Source organism: Benincasa hispida, chromosome 3 (genome assembly GCF_027475165.1).
Source record: "Benincasa hispida cultivar pf3 chromosome 3, pf3_genome.v1.1, whole genome shotgun sequence".
Classification (NCBI taxonomy): Eukaryota; Viridiplantae; Streptophyta; class Magnoliopsida; order Cucurbitales; family Cucurbitaceae; genus Benincasa; species Benincasa hispida.
In genome coordinates, this window is record NC_143480.1 from 20578552 (window position 1) to 20596966 (window position 18415).

An 18415-nucleotide genomic window follows, 5' to 3' on the forward strand; every position below is an offset into this window, starting at 1 on the left:
TGAAATGAAGGTAGAGAAGTGTGCTTTTATGGGTTTTCAATGATGGGAATGTGGACGGAAAATTTAAATTTAAATTTAAATATAGTTTTTATTTTGGGGTCCAAAATTAAGAGAAAAGTTGACGTTGAGACAAAGGCAAGGCAAAGGTGAAAAAAACAAAGCCATCTAATGAGAGGGCCCCACATTGGCTAATACTTATCAATTCTCTCACCCAACCACCATTTTGACCTTACTCCCCTTTTGTTTTTCCATTTCCACGCCAACCGTCTTTTTCTACTCTACTTCTCCCTATTCAAATTCCATTTCTCCATCCTCTTCTTTATTATTTTATACCTTTAATTCTTCTTATCTAACTTACTTCTACACATTTTCCATATCTACTTCACCTTTTTATTTTTTGTTTTTTCAAATTTTGGACAGATTTATACCATAATTTTTTAAAAAATTAGAAAATCTTGCGGATTAATTTATAAATTTGAATATAGAAGAAAAAGCAAATCAAATATTGCTGAGGAAAAGACCACGCTAATTACAACTAAATTCACTTTGACATTTTGTTTGACAGCATTGAAATATTGATATAAGGATTAAAGCAACAAAATTTCATCTAAATATCCTTTAGGTGAGAGTTAAAGGTGGTCCCATGTTCAGCCAGATCTATAGTTTTAGTCAACCTTCTGTAATGAAGAACGATAATATGGTCCACTTGTTTCAAATTCTTTGACCCGTCCCCTTTTACTTTTCTCTCTCTCTCTTCTTAATTAATTTATTGCCTACAACCATAGCTCATTAGTCTAGTTACATCTCATATGTTTTTTTAGGCAAACGATACATCTCATATGTTATCAATTTTTTCTAGTTAGTCAACAAAACAATTTATTAGATATCTATACAAGTTAATGAACTACATATCACGCTACATTAATAATATTATGGATACAAATGGTAACAATGAAAATAAGATGCCATTCCTAAGCCTTTTTCTGTTCAGAATCGGAGACAAAAAAAAGAAAAGGCAATGCGCGAAGTTGGCATGGAAATTAAAGGCATATTTGGTTCGCAATTTAATTTATCTTATACATTACTTGATATTACAAAATAATAATTATACAATCTTTTAACATAATATTTATAAATAAATTATTATTAGTTTATTTCAACTACTATTTAGTGGGTATCTACAATTAGTTTGTAATTTTTTAAATTAAAATTTAATTTCTTAATTTTTTTATTTAGAACAGCTTGAGAAATGGAATGGACAAAATAATTAAAGAAAAAACAAATCAAGGGGGAAAAAGAAATAAGAAAAGAAAAGAAAAGAAAAAAGGTATCCTACTCCAACTAATACCAAATCCACAATCTTTACCTTACTTTTTCCTCTTTTTTTTTCCTTTTTTTTAATGTTTAATAATAATAGACAAATTCACATTGTTCAAGAAAAGGAAGAGAACCCATATATATATAAATATATATAGTGATAAATAACGTGGAAAAAAACTGACCCTCGGATCTCATTAGGGAGATTAAGATGAAGGCGACAATCACGATGATCTACGAAGACTCGAGGATGAGACTAGAGGTTTCGGGCACGGAGAGGGTGTGACTGTGTTCGCCTTCGTAAGTCACCACTAGCATCGTCGGATCGTCTACGGCCCGTTCTACGTGTTTTCGGGCTGGGCAACCTCTCACACTGCTACACTTGTAATAACCCCTGTTTTATCTCATAATTAAAATTCGAAATTTGAAAAAGTCAACAGAACGAAAAGAAGAAAAGGAAAAAACAAAAGAGAAAAAAAATTACCTGGGATGTGGAGAGCCTTTAATGGGCTTTTGACCATATTTCCTCCATGAATAATCGTCCGGTGGAATATCCGCCATTTTCAAGCTTATCGCCGGAACCCTCACCACCCTCTTCACCCTCAGTTTTCTGCCATCATCCAAAATTTCCTAATCGTTAATTTAATTCATTTATTTGTTTGGGTCCATCCTTAAATTGAATAAAAATTAAAGCTATGAATATGAAGTTAAACAGAGACCTCTTCTTGGAACAGTGACATCTAGCAGAGGAAGAAGCAGCGGCGCACTTTCCGGATCCCAAGTTATCGGAGCTACACTTTCTCTTGAGGGAAGAAGTAGAGAGAGGGGGTTTCCCAACGGAGGAGACCTGGGAGAGATTGGTAATTAGAAAAGGCGAGGAAGAGGAGGAAGGATGCTTGGTATCGGCGTCGCCGGTCAACGAAGAAATAAAGGAATTATGGGCGGAGAAATTAAGAGATTCGTTGTTGTTGGTGGTGGAGTTGTCAAGGTGATGGGGCGGGATCTGCTGGATGGGAGTAACGTAGTGAGGTTGTTGAGACAGAGGAGCTCTTCTGAAACGAGCGTGGCCGAGGCGGTTACGGCCGAGGAGAGAAATAACCTTTCTGAACTTGGAGACGGCAGCATCGGCGGCAGCGCGGCAGTCGGTGGGGAAATCGATGGGGGATTGAGTAGAAGAGGGTAAGGAGTGATGTTGGGGGGCATTTGCATTGGAGAGTAATCGGATGAGCTTCTCGACGCTTTCGAGGCCGGAAGCGGCTTCTTGGACGGCGTTGGCTTCCATGGTGAGGAATGGGGAGATGAGCTCCATGGCCATATCTACTACATACCCATCAATCAAAAACAAAAACAACTTTGGGTCTAAGAACAAGAAAAAAAAGAAAAGAAAAGTAAAGGGAAGTTTGTAAAAAAGTAAAGAAAATTAGGAGAGGAACGTTGGATTTGGGGATTGATAAAGGGGATAAAGAGAAAGAGAAAAAGAGAAGAGAGTGTGGTCAAAGTGGTTTCTGAATTTCGGCCATTAAAGTCTAATACAACCACTGCCCACTCTCTCTTTTTCTTCTCATTTCATCCTCTTCTTCTTCTGCTTCTAGTTCTAAATTCTAATACACTTTTGCCTCTCCGATCTTCTATTCTTTTATTTTATTTTCCTTCTTCAGTAGCCAGCTAACTAAGTGGATCTAAATTAAAGGGATAATTTTGTCATTTTGCTTTATTACTTACCTTACCTTTCCCATTTGACATTCATCGTCCGCTGTGTTGACTATTGCACTTCTCAATTTTCACCTTCTCCTTCTAACCCTCTTTTTTTTAAAGAGTTAGTTATTATACTTTTAAATTATTATAATTAGATTATAATACTTCATATTTAAGAAGTAGATTATTTTAATTTAGATTATAATAATATATATATATTTAAGATATGGATTGTTTTAAGTTAATAAATAAATAATAAATATTATCGTGAAGAATAAAAAATGATAAATGTATTGTAGCGTATAGTAAATATTGTAGGAAATGAGATTTTGAAATAATGTTTATTATAATTAATTAAAAAATATAAAATAATATTTACTGTAATAAATTATTTTAATTTTTTTTTCAACAAAAAAGAAAGTAGAGGTAATATTTTTAATTTTAATTTTCAAAAGCTAAAATGAAATGGTTTCATGTTGACTAATAGATGCCAAAAATTTCTACACAAGCATGTGCATCGGGATGAAGAAAACATTTCTCATCCCAGTGTTTTTTTAAAGAAAAAACAAACTTTAAAATATCCCATGATAATTTTTTTGCTTTTGAAATTATGTATATAAACGATATGGGGTGTTTGGAGTAGTGAATTATTTATTATAATCCTAGGTTATTATAATTAGATTATAATAGTTTATATTTGAGGTGTAGATTATTTTAGTTTGGGTTATAATAGTATGCTTTGAAGTGTAAACTATTTTAGTTTGAGAAAAAAATAGTAAATACAATAGCAAATAATAAAAAAATGATGAATATAAAATAGTAAAAGCGATAGTAAATAGTAAATATTGTAATAAATTGAAGTTTTGAGATAATGTTGACTGTAGCTAATTATAGGTTTTGAAATAATTTTTACTATAACAAAAAGTGGTTATTATATTTTGATGATAAATCTTGTCCCAAATGTCTCCTATTTGTGAGTTTTACCTATATTTTTTATTCAATTTATTTTGATATTTTTAAAAGTCAAGCAAATTTTTGAAAATGAAACCAATTTAATTCTTAAAAATTTGCTTTTTATTTTCTAAATTAATTTAAATATTCAATATTTCTTCAAACCATGTGAGAATCATGATTATAAAATGTGAGTAAAAAAACTGGAAAAAAAAAAGGGAAAAAAAATCAAAATCATTGTCAAATTGGCTCAATTTTTTTCCCATGAGAAATAATCCCAAACGTTGAACAACTAAATTTCATTACTTCGTAGTCATCCCAAACTTCAACTTTGAGAGATACAAACAAAAAAATTCGAATAATATAGAATACAAGAATAATTACATTTATGATCTCTATCTTTCTTACTCAATTGTTTCATCTTTACTCATAATAGTCAATGTATATTTTCAATCTATAATATTTTAATCCACTTTCATAGAAATCTAAGAGCATGATTATGGAATATACTTTAATACTCCTTTGCTTTAAATTTTGAAACTTCACAGTGAAAAAAAATATGGATGAAATATTTACCATTTCCCCCCAAAAACAGAACATAAAAGCCATCATGGTTGTGGAGTGGTGTTTTTTAAAATTCGGATTTGTAATTTCATGACGAACTATTAACTTGGATAAATATGCAACGATTCAAATAAGCCTAAAAAATAAAAATTAATATTCAAATAGCAAATATGAGTTTAAAGACGAGATTTAATGAAAAAGGAAAGGGAAATAATTTTAAAAAATAAAGAAAGAAAGAAAGAGCCAAAATTATAGATGAATGTGCAGAAAAATAAAAAAAGAAAGAAGGAAAAAAGAAAGTCGGAATCCGATGCTTGATGTCGAGAACCTTGACCTGCAGGTCTAAAGTGGGGGCCACAAAAGTTGATCTGGTCTAGAATCTAAGATGGGAAAGAACAAAAGGACAAAGATAGTGATTAGGTCAAAGATGTGATCTTAGCCGTTTGATCTTTGACCATTTATAAATATGGCCACGTGTGATGAATCCGTGCCAACCCACCTCTCCCTGTCAATTACAGCATCCTTCAGTTGACTTTCGTGTTCCCCTACTCCTACTCCATCATAATCCATTTTTCTACTCTTTTTAATTTATTACATTTTTCTTTTTTCAATCGATCGATATTATTATTAATAGGGGGTGAATTAGAAGGGAAAATTAAAACAGTACAATAGTTTTGAAAACAATTTATAAAAATATTGTAGTTTTGAAACTATTTATAAAAATATTGTTGGATTTTTTTAATAGGTCGAGGTTGAAAATTCGACCTAATTCGACTTTTTTTTTAAATAATTTTCCAATTTATAAAATGTTAATACATCGAGTTTTCAAAATTCAACCTACCTAGGTCGAATTTTCAACATTCGACCCTTTTTTTTTTAAATTCCATTTTATAAAAACAATTTCTAAAAATATTTTATTATTTTATTATTTTATTTAAATTCTAAAATTAAAAAATTAAAAAAAATAATATCTCATAAAAATAAAAAAGTGTAAATTAAAATATCTCATTTATATAAAAATAATTACAAAAATCAATGTGTCCCACAAGGCGGACGTCGTCGATTTCAAGCTGGTTGTCGTTGTCGACTTCGAACTTGAGGTTGCTCTGGTTCTTCTTGATGTTGCTCTGGTACCTCTGTAGACACTTTATGATATAAATATTCATTATACTCTCCACGACCCTGACCATGTTCATGCACGTATGAAGACGAAGAACCAGCCTTTAAGTCATAATATCCTGAACCAAATGCTGGCATCATCAACATCGGACTAACATAATCAGTTTGACTTTACATCTGCATCACAAGGGGCAACTCTTCCACATCATGGGCAACCTCATCAAACTCATCATCTTCCCGTACAGGTCCTGTACGTCTAGGAGTTGGTGGAGGAACAATAGGTATATCATACATATAATGTATCTTCTCCATATAGCTTTGGTTGTCACTACATATAGTAAGAACCTGGTTCGGATCATTCGCAACATCACAGAGTCTACTGTTGTTCGATCTCTGTGAATTATAAAACAATTAGATAATATTTAAATTAAAAATAATTAGATAATATTCATTCATTTACCAGATGACCCACATCTGCACCCAAACGAGTGACGTAGCACCTTGTGATATTATTATACCAATGAATGTAGTACTGAGTGACATCCTTGTCAAACTGTTCAATAGAAACCCCCATTGCAATAAACCTTTTACGATAATGCCATCGCACTACCAAATGTGCAACTTTTTCAGACCAATTTACAGTTCTTAAGTCGATATCATACAAAAGAGGTTTAGTATTACAAGGCGATGGGACATTCTGCCGAAAACCGAATTGCCTCATCACCCTGTCAGGAAGATGCCACTCACCAATGTGAAAACATATAAGAGGACTCATGGTCTGCCGTATGTTTTGACCAATTGTACAGAAATTTGGCAAAGTATGCATAATAATTTTGTACGGCTCCCAAATAACGTGAAACACAAAATATTATATTGAAGAACATTAAAGACAAATACAATAAAAATGTGTATAAAATAATCAATTAGGTTAAATGTAATGTGCTTGATCAGGTTGAAGCAAATCAAACATGTATCTATACTGGCTGACTACATGTGTGACTGTCCTAGTCATACAAAATTTGTCTTTCCACCTAAATTTTTAAATTGATAATTTAGAATCTAAATTAACTAGATCAGTGATATAAAAATTAAATTGAATTAAAATAACATACCGAGAACCGTAGGCTCGTCCAGCTAACTGAGCGCCATTAATATGTTGTAGCTATGGAACCATTGTTGGAAATCGTTTCCAAGCCCATAGTTGCAAAAGTATGAGAGACACAGCTATTTCACGAACCTCAGGTCTTGTTGCTTTGCATAGTTGTCTATACAACCATGCCAAACATGCTCCACCCCACGAATACCGCCCCGCATCATAGAGCTTAGCTAATAGCGGCAGGAACCTCAAGTAAATAAAATGACTTGATTTGTCGGAAAACAAATTTTCACCCATCATTTGTAGTATATATGCTCGCGCATATCTTATGACGGTTTCCTCATCTGCATCATCTATGAGCTCACGAAATTGTGTTCTTAACCATATCAAACTTAACCTCGATCCTTTAATTTTCTCGGCAGGTGGGGTCACACCGAGGTACAGTTGACAAACTTGTGACCAGTCATCGTACATCACTCCGGTGACCGACTCATCGTCAACAGGTAACTCCAACAACACTTCTATGTCTTGTAGAGTGATAGTGCACTCTCTAATAGACATATGAAATGTATGCGTCTCAAGCCTCCATCTCTCGACCAAGGTTGCGATGAGATGCCAGTCCAACTGAATAAATCCCAATCTGGCAACCCCATAGAATCCAGATGTGCGCAGTAACGGTAGTATTCGAGGGTGGAGTGGAATAGTGCCTTGGAGAACTGCCTCTCGACGCCTGCAAGATATTTCTCCAGTAGTACGATCTCGCCATACAACAGATGATCGATGAATGTACTGGTCGTACAAAACATTGGGATCAACTGGTTTTGGGTTTAAAGCCATGATCTGAAAGAAAAAAAAATATTTATTTCTCAATTAGAAGAATAATGTACAACTTAATTAACTTAATTAAATAATGTACAACTTAATTAAAAGAATAATGTACAACTCTATAAATTATAATAAAAAAAATTGACAGAATAGTGTAGATACATTTATTGTATATTCAATATTTCTCTTTAATGTTCTCCAATATAATATTTTGTGTTACAGGTTATTTAGGAGTCGTACAAAATTATTATACATACTTTGTCCAATTTCTGTACGAATGGTCAAAATATATGGCGGACCATAAGTCCTCTCATATGTTTTCACATTGGTGAGTGGCATCTTCCTGACAGGATGATGAGACAATTCGGTTTTCAGCAGGATGTCCCATCGCCTTGTAATACTGAACCCCTACTGCATGATATCGACTTAAGAACTGTAAATTAGTCCAAAAAAGTTGTACATTTGGTAGTGCAATGGCACTATCGTGCAAGGTTTATTGCAGTGGTGGTTTCTATTGAACAGTTTGACATGGATGTCACTCAAGACTACATTCATTGGTATAATAATATCACAAGGTGCTACGTCACTCGTCCGGGAGCAGCTATGGGTCATCTGGTAAATGAATGAATATTATCTAATTATTTTTAATTTAAATTTATTTTAAATATTATCTAATTGTTTTATAATTCACAGAGATCGAACATCAGTAGACTCTATGATGTTGCGAATGATCCGAACCAGGTTCTTGCTATATGTAGTGACAACCAAAGCTATATAGAGGAGATACATTATATGTACGATATACCTTTTGTTCTTCCACCAACTCCTAGACGTAGAGGACGTGTACGAGAAGAGGATGAGTTTGATGAGGTTGCCCATAATGTGGAAGACTTGCCCCCTGTGATGCAGACACAGAGTCAAACTGATTATGTTAGTCTGATGATGATGATGCCAGCATTCAAAACATTATGACTCAGAGGCTGGTCCTTCGTCTTCATACATGCATGGACATGGTCGGGGTCGTGGAGAGTATAATGAATATTTATACTATGAAACGCCTGTAGAGGTACCAGAGCAACTGATAACTTGTAGAAATACAAGTTATTTATATCATCTTACTTAGAATATGCGGCAATAGGAAGGAAAAGTTGCATCAAACATATTAAAATTGGCTTAGAAACGCAAAGATTGTAAAAGTATTGGAAACACATCCGCTGACCGCATTGCGATGGCGATAAGGATATTCAAATATTTGTTTTGCAGGTAACAGGTATCACCGCATGTGACGATTGCTCGTGGACAAAAAGAGCAATGCATCTCGGGGATTTTGTATCACTGCATGCGACGATTGCTTGTGGACGAGAAGAGCAACGCATTCTCGGGGATTTCTGAAATTGTACAGCTTTTTTGATGTACGACCTGACAAATTGAACGTGGAGTAGGGCAGACATTCCCACCTAGCCTCGACAGGAAAAAGTAACTTTTTAGAGCGGGACCACGATTGCAGGAGGTGCTAAGGTCTATAAATAGCAACATCAACACTCAGCCGAAGAAGAAGAGAAGAAAATAGATAAGAAATCACACGGAAAAAGAGACACTCTTCCCTCGAGAACTCTCCTGAGAAGGAAGTTCTCCACCTCATTCCTCCATCACGCCAGCAAGCAAAATAGCTCCGATCGGGATCTATGCCAAGACTTGACATGTTGCTCTCATTTATTCTTACTTTCCGTTCATCGATTGTTGTTCATTTCTTGTCTTTCATTCATATCTCTGTAACAAATGCTTTATCTTTACCAGTTAATATCATTATCATGTTCATCTTCATCTCTCTGTTCACCTTAACGTTTATATCATCTTACTTAGAATATGCGACAATAGGAAGGAAAAGTTGCGTCAAACATATTAAAATTAGCTTAGAAACGCAAAGATTGTAAAAGTATCAAAAACACACCCGCTGACCGCATTGCGATGGCGAAAAGGATGTCCAAATCTTTGTTTTTAAGATAATAGGTATCACCACATGCGGCAATTGCTCGTAGACAAAAAGAGCAATGCATCTCAAGGATTTTGTATCACCGCATGCAACGATTGCTTGTGGACGAGAAAAGCAACGCATTCTCGGGGATTTCTGAAATTGTACAGATTTTCTGATGTACGACCTGACAAATTGAACGTGGAGCATAGCGAACATTTCCACCAAGCCTCGATAGGAAAAATTAACTTTTCAGAGCGGGACCACTAATTCAGTAGGTACTAAGGTCTATAAATAGCAATATCAACACTCAGCCAAAGAAGAAGAGAAGAAATCACATGGAAAAAGAAACACTCTTCTCTCGAGAACTCTCCTGAGAAGGAAGTTCTCCACCTCATTCCTCCATCATTATCATGTTGTTCATTTCTTATCTTTCATTCATATCTCTATAACAAACGCTTTATCTTTACCAGTTAATATTATTATCATGTTCATTTTCATCTCTATGTTCACCTTAATGCATTCATCTTCCATTTTTCTCACCATGAGTAACTAAACCTCCAGGGTGTGGGGGAAGGATTGAGCAAGTAAGTCAATCCTTGTTGAAGAAGTCAGCTAAGTTTAATTAACGCATGCTCAATGACATCTTCACCTGTGAGAGCAGAAGTAAAGATGTTAATCCACCTCTCGAAAGAAGGTTGATAGAATGCGTTAACTAAAGCAAGAAGTATTTGCAGAGATGGAAATAACCTTGCATTCGCAAACGTCCATCCCTGATCATCATAGAGATATGGTGACGCAAGAAATCACCGAGAGGTGTAAGCCAAGGGAAGATGGAACCTTAGTTGCGTCCTCAACAAGATTGATAAACTTGTGATGTTCTTTCCCCAAACTCGTTCTCACTCTAATTCGATTCACAAGACTTGTCATCACATTCTCTAACACACACTTTTCACTGTTTATTCATTTACAATCACATTTTACTCTTTACCCGTTTATTCATTTATCATCACATTTTACTTTTCAACACCTCACAATATTAATTTTGATTACAGTCGCATATATCACATCTTTGTCGCATTAGCATCGCAATCCTCGTGTTCGACCTCAGATCACTCTAAGAAACTTGCGATGGAATTATACTTGGATTCAATGCAAGAAAACTTGTGACACACATAAACTACATGAACGCATTCTACAGTGAACTTTGTAGTAGCGCATATATTATCTGGAAGCGTGATTAAGATAACGCATATAACATATCATCATATCTTTGCGATGGCATTACATCCGCCGCAAAGCAACAAATTTTTTTTTACACACAACAGCAACATCAAGAAGAACCAGGGCAACCTCAAGTTCGAAGTTGACGACGACAACCAACTCAAAATCGAGGACGTCCGCCTTGTGGGACACATTGATTTTTGTAATTATTTTTATATAAATGAGATATTTTAATTTAAACTTTTTTATTTTTATGAGATATTATTTTTTTTAATTTATTCTTTTTAGAGTTAAGTTAAATAAAATAACAAAATATTTTAGAAATTATTTTTGTAAAATGGAAAAAAAAAAAAAAAGGTTAAAGGTCGAATGTTGAAAATTCAACCTAGAAGATCGAATTTTTAACACTCGACATATTAAAAAAAATTAAAAAAAAAACCATATTTATAAAATGAAAAATATATATAAAAAAAATAAACAAACAAATAAGTAAAGGTCGTACATGTTGAAAATTCAACCTAGGTTCGTCGAATTTCATCGAATTTTCAACACTCGACATATAAAAAAAACAACCATATTTTTGTAAATAGTTTCAAAACAACAATATTTTTATAAATTGTTTTTAAAACTACAATATTATTTTAATTTTTCCAATTTTAAAACTATTTAAAGATATGTGGTAGTTTTAGAATTTTGAGACATGAAAAAAAATAAAAAATTAAGTCGAGGGTTGAAATCTCGACCTAAAGTAAGTCGAGGGTTGAAATTTCGATTTACAAAAAATTTAAAAGCAAGTTAAGGTTCAAAAATCGATTACATAGGTTGAATCTTCAACCCTCGACATCCTGGTCTGTCTGCATGCCGAATCGTATTGTCACTTCCCTATACCGAGAATCCTCACTTCCCCATGCTGGTCACTTTTCAATGCTGGTCACTTCCCATGTTGAATCGTCTCATCACTGCCAAAGACTTTAAATTCGTGGATCGAGTTTTGAACCATCGACCTATGGTTTTTAAACAGTCGATCGTCTCTTGCTTTGTACCTCCTTGCCTTTTGCTCTCTTGCTCTCTTTTTCTTGCTTTATGTCTTACTCTCTTCTTGCTCTCTGCCTTATTCTCTTCTCTTCTTCTCGTGTGAATCATTTCTCCCCACACTTCACCCTTATCTGATGACAAATTATACAGGTTTGTTCATTTACTTTACTAGATTTCTGTTTTTCAAAAATAATTATAAATTCTGTTTCTATTCTCATATTATTATTTCTTTTTTATATACATAGTTTTTATTGTATTCAAGAAATAAATATTCAAAAAGAGGTATACGTTCAGTCAACTAAATTTCTATTTTTTAGTTAAAAAATAAGTTACAGATTCTAATATAAATATATATATATATATATATTGTCGGATAACAAATAACAAAAAAAAAAAAAAAAGGAACGTTGTCACTTTGAAGAAAAAAAAAGTAGAACCACTATTTAATTTGTGAGTTTAACTTTTATTTATTACTAGTTTTTTGTTTTTAATACTTGTTTATATTTATTTTATGTTAGATATATCATTTTAATTCCTTATATATTGATGTTACTAGTTTTTAAAGTTATATATTGATATTAGTCTGAATTCAATAATATTTTAAATCTACCATGTTAATACTTTAGATCTATCTTGTTAGTCTCAGTTCAATAATAGTTTTTTAATAGTTTGAATTCACTAATATTGATGTGATGATGTTAGTAGTTATATATATATATATATATATATATATATGTGTATATATAGTTTAATGTTTTTATTTATATTATGTTAGATTTACCATGTTAATATTTTCTTTTGCATTTTAAATAATATTAATGTTTGAGTTTTCAGGATCTATTATTGTTTTTGAAGACATTAGATTTTAGGCAAAATAAGTAATCATGTTTAGTTGTTTTTTTTATATGATATTCTTTTTTTAAGTATTGTTTTTTAGTTTAAAAAATTTAGTATTTTGTTTGTTTTTACTAAAAAAAAGTTACTAATTTAATGAAAGTTTAACATTGATGTTTATAGTTTAAAAAGTTTAGTTTTTTTTTTTGAGTGATTTTTTAATAAAAAAGTTTAGTTTATAGTTTATACAAAATTATTGTGATTTTTATATATATATTTCTTATGATATTTTATTTTTTTAGTATTTAACTTTGATGTTTATCGTTTAAAAAGTTTAGTTTTTTTTTTTGTGATTTTTTAATAAGAAAGATTAGTTTATAGTTTAATACAAAATTATTAATTTTTTTAAAATATTTTTGTTTGTATTTAAGTTTGATAATTAATAAAATAATTAGTAATGTATTGTTTATCTTTTTTTTTTCTTTTAAAAAATGATGGACAAATGTTTGGGATTTATATTATTTACAAATGGTAATGTGATTGATGGTGTTGATGGAGTTGATTATGACCAACCATCATGTGGGAGGTTTAGCATAAATGTAAACAGTTGACTTGTTTTTGAACAATTCATTGAAACGGTAAGGATATCGCTTGGTGCAGATATGAGAGCAAATTGTTAGAAATAATATATAGACATCCTAATCTAATACCATCAGGATCAATAAGGTTTATGTCATTCCCTATTCCTAATGAATAAGTAATGAACTTGTTGTTCCTAATTGCAATGCCACTTCTGAATTTACTACATTTATATATTAATGTGAATAGGATAGGGTTAGATATAAACTTGAATGCACTATTTAGTCAGTTTGAAGATCCGACTCAATGTATTGACCCTGGTCCTAAATCAGTTGCACCACCTTGTGATGATAGAGACATGGTGGCTAACAATCAATACATGGATTTTAGAATGGAAACGGACGATGAACTTGAAATGTTGGATTTTAATGGTCGTGAACATGACTTACCTTTAGATACATTCAACGATTTGGATATGAATGTAATAGATAGTATTTGAGAACACGTCCCAATTATAGACTGTATGGATGTTGACAATACCCAATTGTATAAGGGGATGATTTGTCAAGACAAAGAAATGCTATAACATGCGATCAATGTTTCACTATTAAGTGTCACGCACCATATGAGGTTGTGGAATCGACACCGAAAATTTGAGCAATTCTGTGTAAGAAGTGGGTAGAAAGTTGCAAATAGAGACTTCGTACAACAAAGAAAAAGTCGCATGGCTTGTTTGAGACCACTAAGTATGTTGATCGGCATACATGTTTTTACTAAAACTCTAGTCAAAGTCATGTGCAGTCAGATTCATCGATCGGCATACATGTTTTTATGATGTTGTAAGAGAAAACCATCCATCGACATGACACAACTGTAGTTCGACATAAAAATAAAATTTGGATATAATGTTCCTTAACATAGGGTGTAGGAAGGCGTAAGAAAGACGTTGGCTAAAGTATTCGGTGACTAGGACGAGTCATACAAATTGTTACCCAAGTGGTAGTATATAGTTAAGCAGACTAATGCCAAAACACGTATGGAGTGGAGGGGGAAAGAAACGACAACTGAAGGACATGTCATCCTTACTTCTGTATTTTGGACATTTGGTCCTTGTATAGAAGCTTTTAATAGATGTCAGCCAGTGATTCAGATAGACGGTACCAACGTGTATGAAAAATATCGAGGAAAGTTACTGATTGCTACATTAATTTATTCAAATAGGCACCTTCTTCCCCTTGCATTCGTTATTGCAAGTGAGGAGTCTGTAGACTCATAGGGATGGTTCTTGAAACATTTGAGAGAAACTGTTACACACGAATAGGCATGTTTAATTTTAGATTGATATGCTGGCATTATCTCAGCAGTGAACAATCTAGAAAATTGTTGGACAAAACCAAAATGACACCATCGAATCTGCTTACGATATCGTCAACAGCTTCAATAAAAAATACAAATTCAACACATTAAAGAATTATGTTTATCGTGTCGGATGTTGATTCCAAATTCGAAAGTTTAATAAAACTATTAATGACATCAAAGGAATAAATTGGAGTTGTCTTTTTTTTTTTTTTTTTTTTTTTTTTTTTTTTTTTTTTCAACATTAGTATGGAGCAATGGACTCAAGCACATGATGGAGGGTTCAAATACGGGTGGATGACGATATGTATCAGAGTGTAGAGTCTTTAAAGGAGCTTGAATGTTGCTGATAAATGCTCTTGCTCAAATAAAATTCTTCAAGTGTATAAATTATATTTTTTAAAAAAAAGAATAAATAAGAGCTGTTTTGGAGCGTCAAGATAAATACACCCGATAATTTTTTTTCTTTTGTAATTAACGATTTGTTTCAAATATATTTATAATACTAAGTAAGTAAATATTAAGGTACGCACATGAAAAATTAATAAATTGGCTGCAAGATGTAGTAAATATGAAGTATAGTCATACGATCGATATGAAGGTGTGTTTCATGCGAAGACCAGATGCCACAACCTCAATGCCAAAGGTGGAAATGTTCAAATACTGAGGCTAAATGGGTCTGAGCGGTACTATTCATGTAACAAATGAAAGCTTTTGGCATTCCATGCTCGTATTTTGTGGCAGTTTACTCACATTTTAACATGAACTACGAAAATTTTATTGAAGACTACTATAAACTATCAACGTATGTTGCATGTTACTCTCCTTAATTTAAACCTGTACCTCATAAAGATTACTGGATCACACACTTTAATATGCTTGTCTTACATGTTTACCCACCGTTGTCGAGGAAACCTGGTAGACTAAAGAGTTCACGATACCATAACGAGATGGATTGGATAGAACCAAGCGCTCAACTACAACGTGGGTTTTGTAATTGGTTAGGTCATATTCGAAGGAAGTGTCCTTCGTTAGGAAGACAGACTCCAGATAATTAGGAATTTTTATTATTGATATTTTTATCTTGTAAATACTATTTTTATTGTGTAAATAATATATTTATCTTGTAAATAATATTTTTATTGTGCAGATAATATTTGTATCTTGTAAATACTATTTTTATTCTGTAAATAATATTAAGATGTAAATTATTTTTATGTTTTACTCGAGAAATAAATAATTTTTTCCTTTTAGATCATGGCCTTAAATCTATGACCGATTGATCCTCATGTTTTTACGAATAATCGATTCATCGATCATTAGTTGTATGGAAAGATCATACCACTGGAGTTGCTCATCGATCACAAGCCTGTAGATGTCGAGAGGTAGTTGTTCATCGGACTATCTCACTCCACCCTCGATGATTACCGTTACTTCGTACATCTGAATTTTTTGGAGTTGCCAGATTGGGATTCATTCCACTAGATTAGCATCACATCACAACACTGATCGACAGATGGAGACCTGAGACGCATACATTTCATGTGCCCACTGGATAGTGCACTATCACTCTATAGGACATAGAAATGTTGTTCGGGTTAGCTGTTGACGGTGAGCTGATCTCTAGAGTGATGCATGATGACTGGTTGCATATTTGTCAACTGTTCCTTGGTGTGACCCCACCTGCCGATGAAATTAAAGGATCGAGATTAAGTTTGACATGGTTAGGGACACAATTTTGTGAGCTTGTTGATAATGCGGACGAGGAAACCATCATGAGATATACATGAGCATATATATTACAGATGATATGTGGAAGTCTGTTTTCTGACAAATCAAGTCATTTTGTTCACTTGATGTTCTTGCCATTGTTAGCTAATCTCTATGATGCAGAACGGTATTCTTTGGGTGGAGCATGTTTGGCATGGTCGTATAAATAGCTATGCAAAGTAACAAAATCTGAAGTTCGTGAGATCGTTGGACCTTTAATACTTTTGCAATTATGGGCTTGGGAACGATTTCTAACAATGGCTCCACAGCTCCCACATGTAAATGACCCTCAATTAGTTGGACGAGCCTACGATTGTTATTTTAATTCAATTTAATTTAACAAATATTTTTATATGATCGCTCTAGTTAATTTTAAATCTAAATTATTAATTTAAAAATATAGGTGGAGAGATAAATTTTGTGTGACTAGGATAGCTACACATGGAGTTAGTCGGTACATATACATGTTTGATCTGCTTCAACCTGATCAAATACATTAATACTGAACCAAATTGAATTTTTATACAAATTTTTAATGTATTTGTCTCTAATATTTTTTTAAAATACAATATTTTATGTTTCAGATTATTTGGGAGTTTTACAAAGAAGTTATTGATACTTTGCCCAATTTTTGTACAAACGATCAAAACATATGTTGGAAGATAGTCCTCTCATATGTTTTCATATTGGTGAATTGTTAGGGTTGACGCCCTAAATCTCGTAGAGTCCTATAGTTTATAATTGTATTGTACAAACATCTTATTTATCTAATAAAATATGTGATGTTTTATTTGACATTTGGTTGCATTAAACCCACAAACCAATAAACTAACATCCGAGGTTATCTTGTAACATAAACAGGTATGTGAAGGAACTCTAATTACAGAGGACTTATGAGCGGAAGCGAATCGTCCAAACTCCATTGTGAAAGAACTCATACATTCGTAGTCATACTAAACAAATTATGCATTAAATCATAAATTACAGCATGCTTTGAATTAAATACAAAGGATAAAGAGACAATACCTTTGAAGAACTATTCTTTAAGATAACACCTCGATCAAACACGAACGCAACGGGCAAGAACTCGATCTCCCTCGAACACTAGCAAGTAGAAACTCGATCCTCAAACAGATCTGGACACTACCACTAGATTACCTTAGTATTCTCGGTGTGAGAATCCAAGAGTGGTAAGCCCTGGCTTATTTTGGTTTGAGGGAAGATTTAGAGTGGAGGAGGAGACGGTCGAGTAAGCGATAAAACTGTCGTGTAAAAGATAAAGTCTATCACATAGACTTGATACTTGATCGTGTAGATAAGAAAGCTATCGTATAGTCTCTGAATGCTATCGTGTAATAACTTGATTGCTAGTAAAATGAGACCTTTTAGATTTTGAAATCAAATTTCATTTTATCCCAAAATTTCCATAAAACCGTGCAACTACCCACTAAAGGTGGTTATTGAGAAAAAGAAATTTAATTATTAAAAAAATTAATAAATTATAATAAATATGATAACTAACTTATCATATTATATTTACAACCTATAGTTTTAATATTGCATCATTTACAATATATAAACCATAGTTCTTTTTCTTTTCTTTATGGCATTTAATATAAATCATATTTATATTAAATTTAATAACTATGAATTTAATTCATAGAAATTATATTTGAATCCTATTCAAATATTAGTTCCTCCAATCAAACAATAATGTATCAAATACATTATATATATTATATCATATATAATTTAATTAATTGAATTATATGATATATAATCAAATTCCCTCTTATTAATTTGAACATTTCAAATTAACTCAAAAACTGATTCTCAACTTGAATCCATTGTGCTACCAATAGGATCTTATGAACCTATAGCTTGAAACTCCAACAGTATGTGAATAACTGATTAAACTCTTTAATTACATTATCCACTATTTGTTAACTGTCGGGCACTCCACTAAAGACTGACAACTACACTCTTCGCACTATAGATATATTTCTATGTCCATTGGATATAACTAATCAACAATACAATGACCCTTCATAAATTGCTCGTGAGTATAGCTAGGCCAA

At 32.6% G+C, this 18415-nt stretch overlaps 1 protein-coding gene and 2 pseudogenes across 1 annotated transcript; 1 reads left to right on the plus strand and 2 right to left on the minus strand.

Annotated features, from left to right (window-relative positions):
* Window positions 1-1342: 1342 nt before the first annotated feature.
* On the minus strand, window positions 1343-3003 carry WRKY15 (WRKY DNA-binding protein 15). Its single transcript, XM_039027674.2, has 3 exons — window positions 2037-3003; window positions 1802-1927; window positions 1343-1711 (listed from the first exon to the last, which is right to left on the minus strand). Exons 1-3 carry the CDS (start codon window positions 2630-2632, stop codon window positions 1552-1554), a joined length of 882 nt encoding a protein of 293 aa, XP_038883602.1. The 5' UTR covers window positions 2633-3003; the 3' UTR covers window positions 1343-1551.
* Window positions 3004-6094: 3091 nt separating this feature from the next.
* Window positions 6095-7236, minus strand: LOC150037116 (serine/threonine-protein phosphatase 7 long form homolog; annotated as a pseudogene).
* A 286-nt stretch (window positions 7237-7522) lies between these two features.
* Window positions 7523-8690, plus strand: LOC150037117 (uncharacterized; annotated as a pseudogene).
* The last annotated feature ends 9725 nt before the right edge of the window (window positions 8691-18415 follow it).

Bases quoted from the DNA above. Each gene is read 5' to 3' on its own strand.
- WRKY15 (XM_039027674.2), bottom strand. From the start codon at position 2,632: ATGGCCATGGAGCTCATCTCCCCATTCCTCACCATGGAAGCCAACGCC. The intron at 1,928-2,036 runs GTCTCTGTTTAA...GGATGATGGCAG, and splicing joins TGTCACTGTTCCAAGAAGAG to AAAACTGAGGGTGAAGAGGG. The intron at 1,712-1,801 runs GTAATTTTTTTT...GAGATAAAACAG, and splicing joins AAAGGCTCTCCACATCCCAG to GGGTTATTACAAGTGTAGCA.